At 45.6% G+C, this 19,455-nt stretch overlaps 1 protein-coding gene across 5 annotated transcripts in view; it reads left to right on the top strand.

The window, feature by feature from the left end:
• The window catches only part of KCTD15 (potassium channel tetramerization domain containing 15), a 66,961-nt gene that overhangs the window by 41,473 nt on the left and 6,033 nt on the right, over window positions 1–19,455 (top strand). For all 5 annotated transcript variants that reach the window (XM_028739351.2, XM_077931807.1, XM_077931808.1 and 2 more), the window contains exons 3-4: window positions 3,971–4,115; window positions 13,721–14,026. In XM_028739351.2, coding sequence (XP_028595184.1) covers window positions 3,971–4,115; window positions 13,721–14,026 — 451 coding nt within the window. The remainder of the gene's footprint in view (window positions 1–3,970; window positions 4,116–13,720; window positions 14,027–19,455) is intronic.

Below are 19,455 nucleotides of genomic sequence, written 5' to 3'. Positions count from 1 at the left end.
TAGCCACTGCCCAGCAGGTGGGGAGCGGCACTGCGACTGGGCCCGCAATAAACAAGCAAACTTGATGGTGAGTTTCCCCCACCTTTCTTTCCAGAAAAAAAACACTGGCCTTGCCCCATTTCAGGCTGTGTGCAGTCAGTCGGTAGGTTGCCTTGAAGAAAAATCAGGAGGAAGGAAACATCTGGAGATGCATGGCAAAAGGAGGCAGGAAAGGGCAGGCACAGAACACCAGCAAAACAGCTCGCCCACATTCATAATTAAAGTCGTAACTTTATGGGAGTCCCAGCAAACATCTAATCTACTTTCATCACTACTGTAAATGTTCTTGAAAGCTACAGCATTGCTCAATTAATTCAGTACAAGATTGAGCACAAGTCTTATCAGTGTATCCCCCACTAATTGATTCCAGTTTTAACCAAAAGGAAGAAAGAGTCAGTGGAATTCCAGTTCCAGTCATGCACATAGTTAACCCTTTCCTGACTCTCAAGATCTAAGGCAGTGGTTCTCAAACTTTTTTCTCTGGGCTACACTTTCAGAATAAAGAGTTACTTGCACCACACCTTATTTTTATTGGTAAGAAATACATTGGAAAACAAAAAGCAACAACTCATAGTAGTTGCTTGATTTATAACATAGAAAGCAGAAAACAATGGACATGAATCACTCTCAAAATATAATTATAAACGAGCCTCTGACATACATACCTTTACGTATGTATAGAAATTCAGTGCAAGGTATGAGGTTCCACACTGAAATGTTTAAATGTTTCTTTGATTGTCTTTGAATCTTCCCTCCACACTTGCCATCCTCTCTTGCCACACTCTTTGAGAACCACTGATCTAAGCTGGCGTTCAATCTTCAGGTTGCTAAAACAACAGAGAAGAATCTTTGGGGATGCAAAGTACTCGGATATTTCTGAATGTGAAGATCATTTGTTGGTTAAGTTCTTTACCTAAAAAATAATGCTGTTTTGTTTTGTTTTGTTTTGTTTTGTTTTGTTTTGTTTTGTTTTGTTTTGTTTTGACAATGTCATCCCAAGTCAGCAGAGCAATAGACCTATGGCCTAAGGGCTTCCCCTGAGCTGAGAATCAGACAGAAAGCAAATGATCTTGAGAAAATAAGGATGGCTCCAGAAACATTCTCCATAGGCAGCACATCAAGTGACATAATCCTTGTCTTGAAACCTGCATGCGCATGCTGGGAACTCCAACATTCCCGGGGTTGTGAATGCAAGTCACAGGCAAGCCATCCACACAAGCTGTTGTGACGGAAGGCCGCCGTGCCGAGTTGGAGCTGCCCATGTTCCAGGGTGCCACAGCAATTGCTGACCCCGGCTTGTGTAAGAGGAGAAATTGTCACCGAGCTGCGGAAGGGCTGTAGCTCAGTGGCAGAGCAACCACTTTGTATGCAGAACCTCCCAGGTTCAGTCCCCGACATCTTCAGGTAGGGCTGGGAGAGAATCTCATCTGGGACTCTGGAGAACCACAATTCTGAACTGGGCGGACTCGTACCTGTGTTCCATGTAGCATGTGAATGTGCCTGACATTCTATACAGGCGGCAAACATTTTCTGTGCGGGTTCCACCCCTGGCTACCATGCACATAAGCCTGCCCCATTCTGCCCTCTTCCAGGTCCAAAAGTACCAATGCATTTGTGGTCACACATCAATTACGAACAAAATAGTCGCTACCTATATTCCTTAACTGAGTTGCTTTATTTGATACTGTTTCATAATAGCTGTGGCTTAGTGGTTGTGGTGGTGAGGAGAGGGAAGGGGAGCAGGAGAGAAACAGACTGTGCACTGGGATTTGCAAATACATATTGGACAAGTATCTAATTAATTCAAATGCAAAACAATTCCATGTATGTGTCACCTGCCTCGGTTCTGGGGTGGTGGATCCGTAAACAAGACAGGGAGTGACCAGCCGCAAATGGTGGGTTCCAGAGAAGGGTGGGACCTTCCGTTGGCGTTCAGCAGGGAATTGTGTGAGCTCCAGCAACTTCTGCTATCTCTGTAATTAATCCAGAAGAGAGTAGATGGCACACTAATGAAATCTGCAGATGATTACTAAATTAGAAGGAACTGGAAACACCAGATTTAGGAGCGATAGTGGAAAGAAAATTATACATGAAGTGGGAGACCAGCGCAACATCAAAAAGAGCCTTTTCCGATCTGGGCCATGCAGGGAGGCAGGCAGCTGCCTGTCCCCAAACTACCCGAGTGGAAAAATCACACCCCAAACTCTAGCGATTCTGGTGGGACCTTTGTGGTTCCTGAGAGATGCAAACAAATTAGGAGGGGAAAGAGAAGGAACTAGAGGGATTCCTTCTGCAAGGAAGGCAATGTAGTCTGAGATGAGGGCTCTTTTTAGGATTCAAAGCACGCTTTGCAACAGCGCGACTGACAGGAGAGGATGACAGATTCTTTGAGGGTGTGCTTTTACAAAAGTGAATACTTTGGGGCTGTCTGGGTCATGGCTGTGGTGCAGAATTCGGCGGCCAGGTTGCTCACTGGGATGTGACGGTTTGAACATACAGTGGTGCCCCGCAAGACGAATACCTCGCAAGACAAAAAACCCGCTAGACGAAAGGGTTTTCCGTTTTTGAGTTGCTTCGCAAGACAAATTTCCCTATGGGCTTGCTTCGCAAGACGAAAACGTCTTGCGAGTCTTGCGATTTTTTTCCGCTCCCCCCCCCCTTTTTCTAAGCTGCTAAGCCGCTAATAGCCTTTTAGCCGCTAAACCGCTAATAGCGCTAATCCGCTAAGCCGCCAATAGGGTTGCTTCGCAAGACGATAAAACTGCTAGACGAAGAGAATCGCAGAACGGATTATTTTCGTCTTGCGAGGCACCACTGTATTGTGCTGATCCTGACCCAACTGCAACCGCTGCCAGTTAGTTTCCGGGCCTAATTCAAAGTGCTGGTTTTTACCTATAAAGCCTTAAACAGCTCAGGACCTCAATACCTCAAGGACCGCCTCTCTCCATATGAATTCACCCAGACACTGTGATCATCAGCTGAGGCTCTTCTTTGGGTGCCTCTCTCACGAGAGGTCTGGAGGGTGGCAGGCCTTTTCTGCAGTGGCTCCCCATTTGTGGAATGGCTCTCCTGGCACCTTCATTACATATCTTTAGGCGCCAGGCAAAAACATTTATCTTCAACCAGGCATTGGCTGATTAATATTCTGTGGTGTTTTAAATGTATCTGTATTGTTTTATTTTTGTTTTATTATAATATTTTATGGTTTTAATTTGTATTTTAATTTGTATTTTTATATCATGAATTGCCCTGTGATCTTACTACCACTACTAGGTAAAGCTAAGGGACCCCTGACCATTAAGTCCAGTTGTGGACAACTCTGGGGTTGCAGTGCTCATCTTGCTTTACTGGCCGAGGGAGCCGGCGTTTGTCCACAGACAGCTTCTGGGTCATGTGGCCAGCATGACTAAGCCGCTTCTGGCGAAACCAGAGCAGCGCACGGAAATGCCACTTACCTTCCGGCCACAGTATACTACTACTAAAAATAATAATCATAATTTTGTGGGTAATGGGCAGCCTTCCCCTTGTGGGAAATTTGGGTTAATCTTTGGGGTTACCCTAATAATGAACTCACCATAACAAAGATAGTGTTGGTTAAATGGGGGAGTGTGCTATACACAGTTTACTGTGCATTGTGAACTCTATTTCTGTCAGCTCCTGTCTTGGAGTTTGAGGTTGGACTAAGCCACCCTTGGCCAGCCTAGTGCCCCTCAGGCATTTTGGACTATAATTCTTGTCAGGTCCAGCATCCAAAATATCTGAAAGGAACCCTGATGGCAAAGGGTGGGCCAGGTGACCATAAAAGAGCCTTCTGAGATTCAGCAACAGATCTGCTAAACTACTGTCTTAAGATTCTGTGATTCTCGCAAGATCATGTGACCATCTACTCCCATTTTGTGCCCACCCCTTTTCCTTTTTCTCCCCCTCCCAGAATAAGCCGTCTGTTTAATGGCACGGAACCTATTGTGTTGGACAGTTTAAAACAACATTATTTCATTGATCGAGATGGTGAAATTTTCAGATACATCTTAAGCTTCTTAAGAACGTCGAAACTGCTGCTCCCAGAAGACTTTAAGGTAAGACAGGCCAGAAACCTGTAATCAGTTTGTTCTCTTATTAAGCCATTTATTTCAGAGTGAGTTTGTATTCTCCGGTGTACTTTCCCTCACTATGTTGAGGCTGGAAAAACGCTGCCTGCATGCGTCTGTGGTCTCCTCCCCTTTCCATCCCTTTCAGTTTTGGGAACTAACTGTGGTTTACTCTCGGTATGCACCAATGTTTAGGTTAGCCATAGTTTGCTGTAAACCAGATTAGAACAGGGTTTCCAAACATAGTTAGGAAACTGTGGGGTTTTGTCTGCACATGACCCAGATGTTGCTGGTGTTATTGTTAAAGGGACTGCTTTGCCAAGCCCGACTTATGTTCGGTTTTTCCTTGGGTCTGATGTTGTTAGAGCAACAGGAACTTGCATGCTCTGTCAGAGGGTGCCCTTTCTGTTCTTTAAGGTGCTTGTCGGATGCTAGGCTGCAGATGCAACAGCTTAAGAAACAGGCCCACTAGTTGTCATAGATACCAGAAAGGGAAAGGCATCGGCAAAGCACCAGGCAGGATCAGTTTTCTAAGCCAATTTTACTTCCTCATTTTTAGCTTATTTATCAGGATCTAACAATTAAGAAGAAGCACCAGAAGCTGGCCACATACTGCCTTTTTTTAGTGGTTTTGGTTTGATGGAATTCAGAATGTGCATAGCCTGATCTAGAACCAACTTCAAATCAGCTAGAAAGGTCTTGGTGATTAATGCCTCTGTGTAAAAAAAAAACCCCAGTGAATTGAAATTACATCTGGATTTTTCTGTTTGACGAGTGCCACCAAGCCTCTCACATTCCCTGTCACACACAATGCTCCATCCATACAAATTCCAGTACAAGAACCCCATGAAATCTTTTTTTTTTCTTTCCCCCAAATACTCAGACAAGGGTTGGAAAATATATTGTCCTCTGGTATGTTTTGCTAGCTCGTTGCAAAGCAGGAACTGTGTAATTATTTCATCATTGTGAATGAATCTGACAGAGGCAAGCAATTGTGCTTTTCCAATTATGCCAGTAGATTCATAAACTTGAATGGCAAATTCAGAATTCCTCATACTTTTGGAAACACAGTTCTCAATAGTAGTTGACATATCAACTATTCTTCTGCAAATTGTCTCGTCAGACAAAAGGAATTTCCATAACTTGTCATTCAGCATCATCACCAAACAATTTTTTCCACAATCAAGCTGCAGGCAAGCTTAATCAATTTTTCAGCTATTACTGTTATGTAGTTTTGTCTGTTGAGCAATCAAGTCAGCCACTTGGTAAGGTATAATTTACATCTTATCTGAGACTTTTACTCATTTTTTAAAATAATAATAATAATAATAATAATAATAATAATAATAATAATAATAATATGGTCGTTGGCATTTCTTCTGTTCCAAAGGCCTTTCAAACTATTGATGAAATATTTGCCAGATTTCCATGTTTTAACAACAGGTGTATTTTCATATTGTTTGGGGCCATATTGGAATTGGAAAGCTTCTCACCACAGATCAAACACATAGGCTGAGGGACATTTTCATGTGAAACTGAGACTCAGATAGCTCTCCACATATTGCCGACCAACTTTTTTGGGGGGAGGTTTGCTTGGGCCTGCTACTGGTGTTGAATTAAACGAGTCTTCTCCAGCACTCTGTTTGAACGGCAGTTCTGAATCACAACTAGGATTGTCCTCAGTATCACTTGATGTTCTTGCTCTCATTTTGCAAAGGTACCTATCCATATTCTGCAAATAATTTCCCCCCCTTTTGATACTGTACTATCTTATGCTACACTATGCTACACTGAAATGTTTAAATGTTTCCTTGATTGTCCTTGATTCTTCCTGCCCGACCAATGGGACATACGGCACCCTTTGAGAACCACTGTCCTAGAGAAATGGTATCTGCAGTAGGATCGTGCAGAAAGCAGTTATCCATTGGATATATAAGGAGTGAGGCAATCGTTGAGGCATCAAGGTCCCAGTCTATGCCAGCACTTTGAATCCAGCCCAGTAGCTAATTGGCAGCCAGTAGTTTCTGAAACATTAGAGAGTTAAACAATACAAAAAGAGAACATGCAGTTATACCTTAGAAGTGGTGGAAAGTTTATATCCAGCTAGTCAGGCCAATAATACTCCCCCTCCAGCACCCTGGACAGCTTTCCCAAGAACAGTGGGGGAGGGGGAGAATGAGAGACCTTCCTCCTTAACTGCAGAGTGACCTGAGGGCTGCTACTGCTGCTCCCACCACCAGCTCAGATGGGTAAGGGGCTTTTACAGAGGAGGGGCTTTGTGGGGAATCGGAGGAGCTGAGGTTGCTGAAAGGGAGGGAGAGGAAGGTGAGTGTGGGACTTCCAAAGTCAGAGGGGGCCCCATAAAAAAAAAACCTCTGCTATTTCCATTTTTTTGGAAGTCACCTGTCTCCACACAGAATTGGGTTGCCCCAGGCAGGGAGCCAAGCTGCACAGTTACGTGCTGGTTCCCCATGGCTCCGATGATCCATATGAGTTTGTTTGTTTGTTTGTTGCATTTATATCCCACCTTTTTCTCCAAGGAGGCCAAGGGGGCTTACATGTTTCATCAAGCCCACACCTCAATTAATCCTCACCATGATCATGTGAGGTAGTTTAGGCTGACAAGTGGTGACTGCCCCCCAAGGTCACCCAGTGACCTTCATAGCCGAATGGGGATTTGAACCCTGGTCTCCAAGATCCTAGTCTGGCACTCTTAACCACTACACCACACTGGCTCTATTTTAGAAATCTGCCTGTAGTTAGAAGTGCAGGAGAGAATTAAAAAACGCTGAGACCAGAGGACTGCAGAAGTATTTTTGTGTTGGCTAGGAGGCAGAACGGTGTAAACCACACAGGAAGTTGTTGATCCTCAGATTTCGGCGGGACCGCTTCCAAATATATACTTTGAGAATTTCTGCCTCTGAGGATTGCAATTTTTAAGTGTTGTTTTCAGGCTGAGCTACGGAGGCAGCTGCATATGTGTTCCTAGCTAGCGAGTCTCTATTATCGCATCTGACTGGTGTGTTTACAGTGAATATTAACTACAGTTCCAGTTGCTAATAAGATGAGACTTGAAAGTGCTCTACCTTTGACAGCCTCCCCCCACCCCTTGAGAGCACCTTTTCCTAATATCTAATACAGTTTTCATGGGCTTGTGAATTGTAAATACAGCAGCAATTACTGGCTCAGGGGTCCTTCCTGTCGCTCACTGCTGTCGCTCCATTGAGTCAGAGGAGTGCGAAGTTGTTTCATGTAGCAAGCAGAAGGTATGGGGTGCAGGCTTGGTTCTATAGGCTTCTCTGTTCCCCCACCCCCTGCAATTCACCTAGCATGCGCCAGTCACTCTACATGCGCTGAGACCCAGGCACAAGCCTGCCTGTGCAGAAAGAGTATTGTTAAGTGCCATCCCAGCCACCGAGTTGTAAGAGGCTACAGGAGTTCCAAGCACTTCCCCCAGGGTTTGGTTTCCTTGGAACGAAGGTCAGGGGAGACTGTGGTTTCTTTAGGACGCATGGTTTTATTTCCACATACAGTGGTACCTCGGGTTAAGTACTTAATTCGTTCCGGAGGTCCGTACTTAACCTGAAACTGTTCTTAACCTGAAGCACCGCTTTAGCTAATGGGGCCTCCTGCTGCCACCGCGCCGCCGGAGCATGATTTCTGTCTCATCCTGAAGCAAAGTTCTTAACCTAAGGTAATATTTCTGGGTTAATGGAGCCTGTAACCTGAAGCGTATGTAACCTGAAGCGTATGTAACCCAAGGTACATAACCTATGCATTGGATGGAGAAGCTGACAGCATTGAAACCCCAACAGATCTTGCTTCTCCATTTGATTTCCAGAGAAGCCCCAAAGCTCAGCTTAGGCCTACCACAGAGCAGGACATGTCTCTGTGTCTCCAGCATCCAGCTTTCTACTCTCACGCACAACAACTTATCTAGCTATTGTTCTTCTACAGGCCAGCCGGGTGGGGAAGGCCCAACCCTTTATTTCTCTGACAACGGAACTCACTTAAGATGCAGAAGTTGGGTACTTAGCTTGACATAAGAAGAGCCTGCTGGATCAGGCCAACGGCCCATCTAGTTTAGCATCCTGTTCCCACAGTGACCAATTAGATGACTGTGGAAAACCTACAATTAGGACCGGAGCGCAAGAGCAGTCTCCTTTCCTGTGGTTTCCAGCAACTGGTATTCAGAAGCATTGCTGTCTCCAACTGTGGAGGCAGAGCATAGCCATCATGGGTGGTAGCCACTGATAGCCTTCTCCATGAATTTGTCTAATCCTCTTTTAATGCCGTCTAGGTTGGTGGCCATTGCTGCCTCCTGGGGAAAATGAGTTCCATAGTTTAGCCATGCACTGCATGAAGAAATAGACAAAGAGACGGGTTTGACCAGTCCAACAGGTTCCCTCTTATACATTCTAGCCTCAGAGATACAGGATTGCAGATTTGGAAGGGACCCAGGGTTTCATCCAGGCTGATCCCCCCCCCCCAATTGATAATGTCTACTCTGAAGAAGAAGGTCTGTCCCGGACCTACAAACGCCCACAGAACAGCTTCCCTGTAGAGATTGCATGATGCCTCCAGGTACATTTGCCCTCACACATGGACATCCTAGGAGTCCAAGACAAATGAATATGGGGCTGCCATACTCTTGTGGGGCTTCCATTCATTTCAGAGAACAGACTGGTGCATCCAGCCCAATTGGGCCACCCTTAGTAGCCCCCATTATCTGTTGCTCAAAGCAGCTGTTTTTCTTAGCCTCCTGAACAGGGATGTCTCTGGGCAGGTAGCCCAATCCCAAGAGCAACCTAGAGCCACAGGAGTCCCATAGCCCACACTAAGGACTGGTGGCTGTCTGCATATTACAGTGGCCAAATCTGCCTGGCCACCCTCTTGTATTTAAGATTCAGTCATTTTTAGTGTAACTGGTGGAGCAAGCCTGGGCATCTGTTTCTTACACAAGATCCATTCAGGTTTTCATCTGTACATGAGAGGGCTTAAATTTGGGGCAGGGGGAGGTGGCAGCCAAGGTCTCCAGGTGCCTTGATACTTGTGCCTGTTGAGTGTGAAGGAATATCTTTGCAGGGTTCCTTAGCTGCACTAAGAAACCCTGCACAGACCTTCGTGTTAAACACAGGAAGGCATAAAGCAAGAACATCTCTCAGCCAAGAGCCATATTCAGGGGAGCACCATTGGCACTGCTGAGAAGGCTGGAATGGAGGGGCTCCGGATGCCTGTAGCAGCTGATAGAGCTACTACAGCCAAGCAGAGGCTTCTGTGAATGTGTGCCTCGTATGCAGACTCCTGAACCAGAGAACTGTTAATGTTAGCAGCCACTGAACACATCTCAGCCAGTTGGACTCTGTTAGTCGATTGAGTCTGTGGGTTGCCATTTGCCCCTTGCAGGGAGCTGCAAAGAAGGTGCTTCAGGTTTCCTTGCCATTTCTTTCCATGTCAGCACTTTTCCAGGCTGGAGTCTGTCATTTTCTGCCCTAAGTCATCAGAACAAAGTGGGAGTGAAATCATGCCTGTATCAGATGAGCAGCATCAGATTAGCAGGGGTGTTAGCAAACTCCCGGGTGCAGCAAGGCTGGGAACAAAATCTCTCACCTGCCTTTCAAGACTGTTTTGGGTGCTGCCCTGTCAACATGGACAAAAGGCCCTTCTCTTGGGTGAAAGGACAAAATTAAAAGTCACTGGTGTGATAATCAGGCATCCGGCTCCTTTTCTGAACAGTGGGTGTGGCATTAGGCAACTGGTCCTCAATGGGCATGTGGGGCTCCTCAAGGAAGGGTGTAAAGTTCCAGGCCCTCTGTTCTGCCCCACCACCCTTCAAACCTCAGATTAATGGGGCATTTGAAGAAGGGTCTGCTCAAAGGACTGTAAGCTGCAGCTAGGTACATATGGAGAAAGGGAATCCTTCAGGAACCAAGGTCTTCGTGGGTCAAAGCAAGTTCTTTGAAGAGGGGCCAGAAACAAATTGGGAGCAGCTTTGAAAACTTTGCATTACTGGGAGAGGCTGCAACTCGTTTGCGCGATCAGTAGGTGAAAACTTTTGAAGGTATACTGAAGGGGTTTGTGGGGGTGGGCATGAATTGGCAGACTATTCAACCAAGAAACACCACCTTCAAGGAAAGCGTCATATATATATATATGTTCTCAAAAGGAATGTTGAAAAAGATCAAAATGAGGAAGTCATAGAATTGTAGAGTTGGAAGGGACCCCAAGGTCCAACCCCCTGCAATGCAGGAATCTCACCTAAAGCTTCCATGACAGATGGCCAGTCAACCTGCTTTAAAACCTCCAGTGAAGGAGAGTCCACAGCCTCCTGAGGGAGACTGTTCCACTGTCAAAATCTCTTACTATCAGAAAGTTCTTCCTGATGTTTAGTTGATATCTCCTTTCTTGTCATTGGTTCGAGTCCTGCCCTCCAGAGCAGGAGAAAACAAGCTTGCTCCATCTTCCATGGCTGTCATATCTCTTCTCAGTCTCCTCTTTTCCAGACAAAACATACACAGCTCCTTCAACCACTCCTCATTAGGCTTGGTTTCCAGACCCTTGATTATCTTGGTTGCCATCCTCTGATTTTCCAGCTTGTCAATATCCTTATTAAATTGTGATAACCCAGAACAGGACACAGTATTCCATGTATGGTCTGACCAAGGCAGAATAGAGTGGTGCTTTGGATTCCCTTGATCTGGACACTATACTTCTGTTGATGCAGCCTAGAATAGCATTAGCATTTTTTGCTTCTGCATCACACTGTTGACTCATGTTAAGCTGGTGATCCACCAAGACCCCTAGATGCTTTCACCTGTACTACTAGTAAGCCAGGTGTCTCCCATCTTATATTTGTGCAGCTAGTTCTTCCTGCCTAAGTGCAGAACCTTCCTTCCTTCTCATTTTCTACCAGGACCCTAAGATTGGCAGGGTCTTAACAGGATCCCAGAATGTAATATATCTGATGCACAAAGAAAAGCCACCAGAAATAATTTGCACATTTTTCTTTACCCCAGAGAATGAAGGAAAAGCCAAGTTTTAAGACAGGCTTCTGCTAACTTAAAGCAGGCTTCTCTCAACACACTCAAAAGGAAGTCGGATGCTACATTGGACTAATGATAAGAGTTGCAGTCCAAAACTTCTGGAGGGGTTAAAAGAAAGCCCAGTGAGCCCCAGTGAGATCTTTGGCTTTGCAACTGACTCTTATCATTGTAGATATTAAGATGAGACTTCCTGTACTCTGTGGGTGTGGTTAAGTCAAGCTTCATTCAAGTTCTTGTCGTGCCGTAGGGCTGGCTGCCAAGTATTTGAGGAACATTGTGAAATGCTTTGCCTGAACACTGTCCTGTAGTGGGGAATTCCAAAGGATGGCTTTTTTTGCAGTCAGCTTGCTTGCCAGATTTCCATGGGCGGATGAGTGTTCTTTTTCCATGAGAGCTCATTTAGCATAGTAACCAAAACACACACAGCTAAGAACCAGGAAGTTTCAAATCACACCTGTACAATGAACCTCCTTTCAGCAGCTTCCCTTTCCCCCAGCCTCAGCCCCCAACATTCAAGGCATAGTAGCACCTTCCCTTAGGGGGATTGTAAAAAGATCATGAGAGAAACGGTATTGAATTGTGCTTGTAGCCGTGAAGACTGTGACGTGAAATCGTCAGTTGTTCAGGGAATGATTGCTGTCCATCTTCTGTGAGGAAAGGAGAGTTGCCAGTTTGGTTGGGATTGAAATATTTTACTACGAACAGAACTGAAAAGAGGTTCCCCTGGGACCCAAGGAATTGAAAGGATGGCACTCAGAGGCAAGGAAGTACTTATGGTCAGGAGAGGGGTGTGTATGTTGTTGAGGGAAGGAGAGAGGAGTGCTGGGGAAGTTGGTCAAGAGAAAGGGTGGCTCAGGAGAGTGGGACAATTTAGGAAGGGGCCTGAGGACACAAGAGATTGTGGAAACTTAAGAGTTTTTGAAAGGAGAAGCCAAGGTGCAAATTGAACAGGAGACTATTAGGGAGCTGTGTGTTGTTGCCAGGAAAGATGCAGGCAGGCAAGGGGGAACTAAGGGGGCTTAGGGTGGCTGGGTTTGGAGTCTAGATCTTGAATTCCATATGTTGACTTGAACTGAGCAGCCAGCTCCTTGGCTTCAGACATCCAGTGTGTTGCATTGGAATAGTCTTTATTAAGCACTGTTATTTCTGCTACGGGTACAGTGGTCCCTTAAGGTCCTCCCATTTCCATGGTTTTCAGAGCTGCGGTGTGCATTCAAGCAGGGGCACCATCCAGCTCAAATGGTTACAGAAAGGGCTGGGGCAAGGATAGCCTTCAGGCAGGCTGTTTCAAGCAGGGCTGTGCTTACCTCAATCCTCTCCTCTACCTCAAGGCCCAGGTACTTCCCTTGGAGCACAAGAAGGAGGCAGCTCCTCCCTGGTGGAAGCGATGCATTTCCCAGTACTTTTTCCTGTGTGGGTAACCCTTCCTGGTGAACTTTTCTTTCCACTAAAATCCCCATGATGACGGATTCCATGCTGTGATTGAGCTTTTACCTCAGTTTAATAGCAGCATGGTGGAGGGGGGTCGTTTCTGTCAGGTTTGTAGGATGGGACGGGTCACATTTTTCTTCTCCCTGCAGCCCCCCTTGTGCTGCTCAGATGACTGAGGAACAATTGAGAGTGGTGGGAAAAGGCTGGACTGCCAGAAAATAACATTTCTGGAAAAACCGCCCCTTCTTCTCACTGCTTGGCTGATCTGTGAAGGGGGTATTGTGATACCCGTAAGATCAGGAAGTGGACAGAAGCAGCCTGCAGGATTCAGATTGCACAGTTCTGAACTAGAGATGGAGGCAATGCTTTTTTTTTTTTTTTTTTTTTTTTTTTTTTTTTTTTTTTTTTTTGGAGACTGCACATTGACCAGAAAATGTACAAAATTCAGTTGAGATATGCACATTCCCCAAAGCCCTTTGGAGATTACATGCATAATTTCCTCTTCACAGACAGATTATGTGTATAGACAGGGTCAGCAAACTTTTTCAGCAGGGGGCAGGTCCACTGTCCCTCAGACCTTGTGGGGGGCCGGACTATATTTTTTGGGTGGTGGGGAATGAACGAATTCCTATGCCCCACAAATAACCCAGAGATGCATTTTAAATAAAAGGACACATTCTACTCATGTAAAAACATGCTGATTGTCCGTGGGCTGGATTTAGAAGGCGATTGCGGCGGATCTGGCCCCCGGGCCTTAGTTTGCCTACCCATGTGTATAGATATAGATACAGCCGTACCTTGGATCCTGAACACCCTGGTACTCAGACGTTTTGGCTCCCAAACACAGAAACCCGGAAGTGAGTGTTCCGGTTTGCGAACATTCTTTTGGAAGCCGAACGTCCGACGGGGCTTCTGCAGCTTCTGATTGGCTGCAGGAGCTTCCTGCAGCCAATCAGAAGCCATGATTTAGTTTTTGAACGTTTTGGAAGTCGAACAGACTTCTGGAACGGATTCCGTTCGACTTCAAGGTACGACTGTATAGATATAGATTTGGATTTAGATATATGAAATCCATAAGTGCTGAGATACATAAGCTCTCTTTCTCTCCTTTTTTAAAAGGATTTTAATCTTTTATACGAAGAGGCCAAGTACTACCAGCTGCAGCCGATGATCAAGGAGCTGGAGCGATGGAAACAGGAGAAGGAACAAAGGAAGCACTTCCAGCCCTGTGACTGCTTGGTTGTAAGGGTCACTCCGGATCTCGGGGAAAGGATTGCACTGAGCGGAGAGAAGGCATTGATCGAGGAGATCTTCCCAGAGACAGGGGACGTCATGTGCAACTCGGTCAACGCAGGCTGGAACCAAGACCCCACCCACGTCATTAGGTTTCCTTTGAACGGATACTGTCGGTTGAATTCAGTGCAGGTAATGGGCCTCATCCGTTCTATCATTTTCTTTTCACGTTCAGTACTAAGCAGATGAGTCCCTTCTACCCAATTGCCTCTGTGTCACTGGAAGAAGGAGGCATTTTTTGCCTGGTGAGATCATGGGCGTTTTTCCTCTCTCTCCCTTTCCCTTTTCCCTTAAGTCTAAGTTGTTGGTGGGGGAGAGAAAGAGAGATTTAGATTTTTGTGTGTGTTAGCACCATGCTGATCTCATAATGGCGTTAGGCTGACAAATGCTAATTTTTTTTCATCAGCTCATACCCCGCAGTCCTTTCTTCCCTCCAAAGTGCCCCTAGGAAGAAAAAAGAGTGTACCAAAACTACAAAAAAGAAGAAGAAGAGGGGAAAGGAGGAAAGGAAGGAGGGGGAGCCGCTTCTCCATGCCACTTTATAGAAAACGCAACAATGTGTAAATGCATAATTTATGTCCCACTCATAATTAAATGATAGAGCCTCCGGGATGGACTTAAAAAAATGATCTCTGCACTTTTTTTCCCCTCCAAGAGGATGTTCTATAAAAATTGCCCAGAGTATTTTAAACAAAATGTGTTCCACTTTATACTCAAAGGTTTTTATGGGGGTTTGATTGAGTTAGTTATTTTTTTCCCCTTTTATTTCTTTTTATTTTTTATTTAAGATTTTAAAATTAACATATGAAACAAGGAAAGACGGATAGGTGGGGTGCGGGAAATGTAAGTTTGTGATTTGGCAAACCCCTTTGAGCAGCTTTCTCCCCCCTCCGCCCCAAATAGGGGAGCTTGCCCATGGGAGGGCTACCCTACAGCAGACCTTGGCACTGAGCAGCCTTCATGGTTTGACACTCATTAGCGAGGACCAGAGCAATGAGGGCATTTTCATTGGGAGAGTTGAGCATCCAGCTGCCTGTCTCTGGATGTTTGGCAGGGGGCACGGGCAGGGGGGAGTGAGCGTGGAAAGGCCTCCATTGGCAGAGGATGTTTTGGGCAAATGGGCTTCAGGCTACAGCGAGAAACCAAGTGAAGTCAGTTGCACAACATGTCACTGTGGCACTTTGGGTGGTTGGGATTTTATTGCTCTAAATAACTGGCCCAGGTGAAGAGCAGTGTGCAGTTCAAAAAGCTGGCTTATGGCCTTTAAAAAATAAAATAAAATAAAAAACATTGTGGTTTTGTCAACCCAAACAAGGCACATCGTTTCTCCAGTCTGTTATCCTTTATGCAAGAGCAGGGATTGCCAACATGGCACCCACAGAAGCCTTCACTGGCACCCATAGGGCCCCCCCCCACAGAAAACACCTTTGAAAGAAGTGTTTTATTGCAGCCAATAGAATAGGTGGGTGGGGATGGTGCCCACAACAGCTTCTCCAGCTTACACCTGTACCCACATGCCCAAAAAGGTTGGCAACCTCTTGGGCTAGACCATGATAGTGAGGTCTCTCTTCAACAAGTTGTAGGGCAGAGCTTCTTGTTTTATACCCCGGGGTTGTTCCCTGCCCCATCTAAATCTAAATGGTAATTCATTTCAGGTTAACAAACATCCCAACCCTCCATAGTGACAGAGTCTTCAGTGTTAATCTCTGGCTTGCTGATATTCACTCCTATTTTGATGGTTAGGCAGGGGATTTGAAATTGTGACAGCAATCTGTCCTCGAGGTTCAGGACAGCCTTTGCCCACACAGTGCCCTCCAGATGTTTCAGGTTGCAATTTGGCTGGCAGAAGTTGCTGTCGAAAACATCTGGAAGGTGCCAGGTGTTGGCAAAGGCTGGCTTAGAATTTTGAAGGTCCACATTCTGCATCTGGATACTTGCTTAATTCTGAATTCCATTTTACGATTTTTAATTGGGGGGGCGGGCGGTAACCAGACAGGCTTGAATTCATAACTGGAGAGAGAGGACTCGCCCCACATCCTAGTCACAAATGCTTTCTCAGAAAATGGAATCGTTAAGCCCTGGACGACCTTTTTAAAATGCACGGCTCTTGAACGAGAACAGAGGATGGAGTTCGTGCTGTTCTGTTTAATGAAGACGCACAACACCCTCTGCTATGTATAGACTCTTTCTCGACGACACCTGCAAATTTTGTCTGCTGCAAACATCAGGTGTTGCAAATTGTGGTGTCGCAGAAGCGGGTGCTTGCGAGCTTGTTGTCCATTTTAGCTGAAAAATAATTCAGGATCTATGTTACATTATCCCGTGATGCATTTCAAAGACTATTTTCAGTGGCAAAGTGGCAGGCACACCTTACAGAACATTGCAGGGCAGAGAACTAGAAAGAAGGCGTTTTCTGCCATTTGCCCTTCCCTGTGGGGTGTCCTTCCTTCTGATGGAGGCAGCGTCCATCAGTTGCGTCCCACATCATGTGAAGACATATGTCTTGGCACAGACTTTCCCTGGCCAATGAGATTCAACCTTGTTATTTGTGAATTCCTATTTTTACATTTTTTTATAACAAAAAATAGAAGTGCTTTTAAGTAAATAAAACCAACAAGGCTGATGAGGTAAACTTACCGCAGCAAAGGTCGGTCCATGTTTTAGACCGGGGGGACATTTTGAAAGAGTGCTGTAGACGCCAGTCACAAAATGGCTGCCGTGGGGGACATGACATAACACAAAACCAGAGAAATTGTATTTCCATGCTAGAAAAGACTTAACCTATAGGGTTTTATATTCCACTTCTTTCTCCAAGGAGCTCAAGGTGACGTACACAATTCTTGCTCTCCTCATTTAATCTGCACAACAACACTGTGAGGTGAGCTATGCTGAGAGGCAGTGACTGGTCCAAAATCATCCGGTGACCGAGTAGGAATTTGAATCCCAGGTCCTAGTCTGACATTCCCACCACTATACTACACTGGCTCTTAAGAATTATGGGGTCAGGGCTTCACATTTTTGTTGCTAATTCATGACTTATTGTCCTGAACATTGCTAATGTTAATGGCTGGAAAGGACCCTTTTTCTTTTTTGGTGCAACATGCATCCCTCCCATTGTAGGTTTTCTGTTAAAATCACAGATACCAGAAATGCCATTTTTCCTTGCAAAAACATAATGACCGTAAGCATCGTTACATCGATAGCAAATTCAGCCATATAACACTGTGGTTTAAAAGGCCAAGACCTCCCCCAGTTTATGACAAGAGATGTTCTGTTTCCAAAACTTGGGAAATCATGCTCAGCTCGCCACAGAGACGATCTCTTTTAGAGTGTTTCCTTCTGGGTAGCAGCACACTTCAAGAAGGCTTTGAACAAATTGGGAGAGGAGAGCTATGAGAATGATTCTAAAGGGATCTGTCTTGAAGGCAGTTTCCGGGAGGGAAGACTGGCAGAATTGGAGATGTTTAGCCCCAGAGAAACAACGGGAGACGTCTCAGTTCTGAACACTGTGAACTTGGAAATTGCTCCCATTGATTTCAGTGAAACATGCGTCAAGGGGAAGCGTGCTCTGGGTTGCTTGCAGCCTAAAAGTGTGGCAAGGGAAGGGCACATAAGAAGAGGCTGCTGGATCAGCCAAATGGCCCCTGCAGAGAGCATCCTGTTCTCACATTGCCCAACCAGATACTTCTTCTGGGAAACCCACAAGCAGGACCCAATCAGAAGAGCACTGTCCACTCCTGTGGTTTGCAGCAGCTAGTATTCAGAAGCATATCTGCCTGTCTGTGGTCACAAAACATGAATTAAAGTATTCAAATGCCCTGAGTTGCTGAATCAGCCATATTCATTCATAGGCCAAGGTGCAGTTGGGGGAGGTCCTCAACCATGTTCCTTCTTGCTTACAAATGAAATAAAATCAGACCAAACAAGTACGGAATCATTCTTCTTTCTTTCACATCTAAGGACTCTCAGCTTATTAGTTAGTTTTTCCAGCATGTACCAAGTGGTAAGGTGGGCCACGTCTAATTTTCTCCAAAACTGTGCGATGGTCATTCCAGGTGCTTTAAGCAGGTGCACTGTTATCTCTTCTCCCCACCCCTCCTTTCATTTTTTTAAACTTTACAAAAAAAAGGGGTATTTTTTCTCTCTAGGCCTTTTGCTCGTTCTCCCTCGGGTCCTTTCACATTCTTGCATTGCAAAGTGATACAAGATCAGGGCAGAAGTCGGGGGAATGAGGCAGGGCCAGTCTGTCCCAGGGCCAGTCAATGCTCGCAGGGTTCAAGAGAAGCCATGAGAAGAGATCAAAGCTCAGCTTTGCCTTGCATGACTTGGGAAGCCCAAGTGGCTGGCGGAAAGGAGGCCTGTCTGTTGCCTACCAAAAGAAAGTGAAAAGGAGACTTTGGAATTGAAAGCAGGAGGGAGAACAGAAAGGATGGAGGAGTTCACCGAAATATTTATAATCACCTCAGGCAAACCATATAATCTGTGCTCTGTAAGGGGATTCAGTAGCTCTAGGATTCTGGGGAGAGCACTGAACCTATGAATTTAAGAAGAGTCCTACTGGATCAGGCCAATGGCCAATCTAATCCAGCACCCTGTTCTCTCAGCAGTCAGCCAGATGCCTGATGGAAACTTGCAGTCACTAACCTTACACCAGCTGGGAGCCTACGGCTTCCTTGCCCGTCCTCCCCTGGATGGAAGATAGAGAGGCATGCCAGTGCGTACAAAAGCTAGCCTGCTCTACTAAGGGACATGTATTTTCATTGCCCAGCCCTCAAGTGCAAAAAGGTTCCCAGCCTTCCTGCTTTAGTATATTGGCAGCCAGGGCAGAGTTGGGGAGGCATGGAATGAGGTGTATCACTTTTGACACAACGACAGCTTGTATTACTTGATAATCCCCTTGTCGTGTGTCGCTACGTTGCTTATGAATTTTGTATTCTGGAGTAACTGAATTGCCTCGTTTGTTCTTAAGTTGTTGAACCAAGCATTTATTTATATGCCTGTTGTAGCATTTTATTGTCAGAGAATGTTCATCTTGCTTGGCTGTCCTTTGAAACAGTGACATTTGCGCTTCGTATTATATTTCTTCATTCAGCACATAGTTTAACAATGGGACCCACTGGAGGGAGTAATGGCCACCAAAAGAGGGTTAGATGAATCCATGGAGGAGAGGGCTATTGATATCTACTAGCCACGATTGATATCTACTGCTATCTTCACGGTCGGAGGCAGAAATGTTTTTGAATACCAGATACTGGGGACCACAAGAGGGTAGAGGGCTCTTGTGCTGGGGCTCTGATTGTGGGATTCCCAATGGGGCACCTAGTTGGCCACTGTAAGAACAGGATGCTAAACTAGATGGGCCTTTGGCCTGATCCAGCAGGCTCTTCTCATGGATGCACGGGGGAAACACCCAGTTTGGAGCCAAGTAGGAGCTTGCAGTTCTGCTGGGCCATGGAGGTGTCCTTGAACCCCTTCAAAGCTCAGGTTGATATCACAAACCAGGTGGCATCCCAGAGGTGGAGTGCTGAGCAGCCATTAGCAGTGAGGACTTACTTTAGGTG

Source organism: Podarcis muralis, chromosome 7, assembly GCF_964188315.1.
Source record: "Podarcis muralis chromosome 7, rPodMur119.hap1.1, whole genome shotgun sequence".
NCBI lineage: Eukaryota > Metazoa > Chordata > Lepidosauria > Squamata > Lacertidae > Podarcis > Podarcis muralis.
This window is presented reverse-complemented; position numbering and strand designations above follow the sequence as displayed.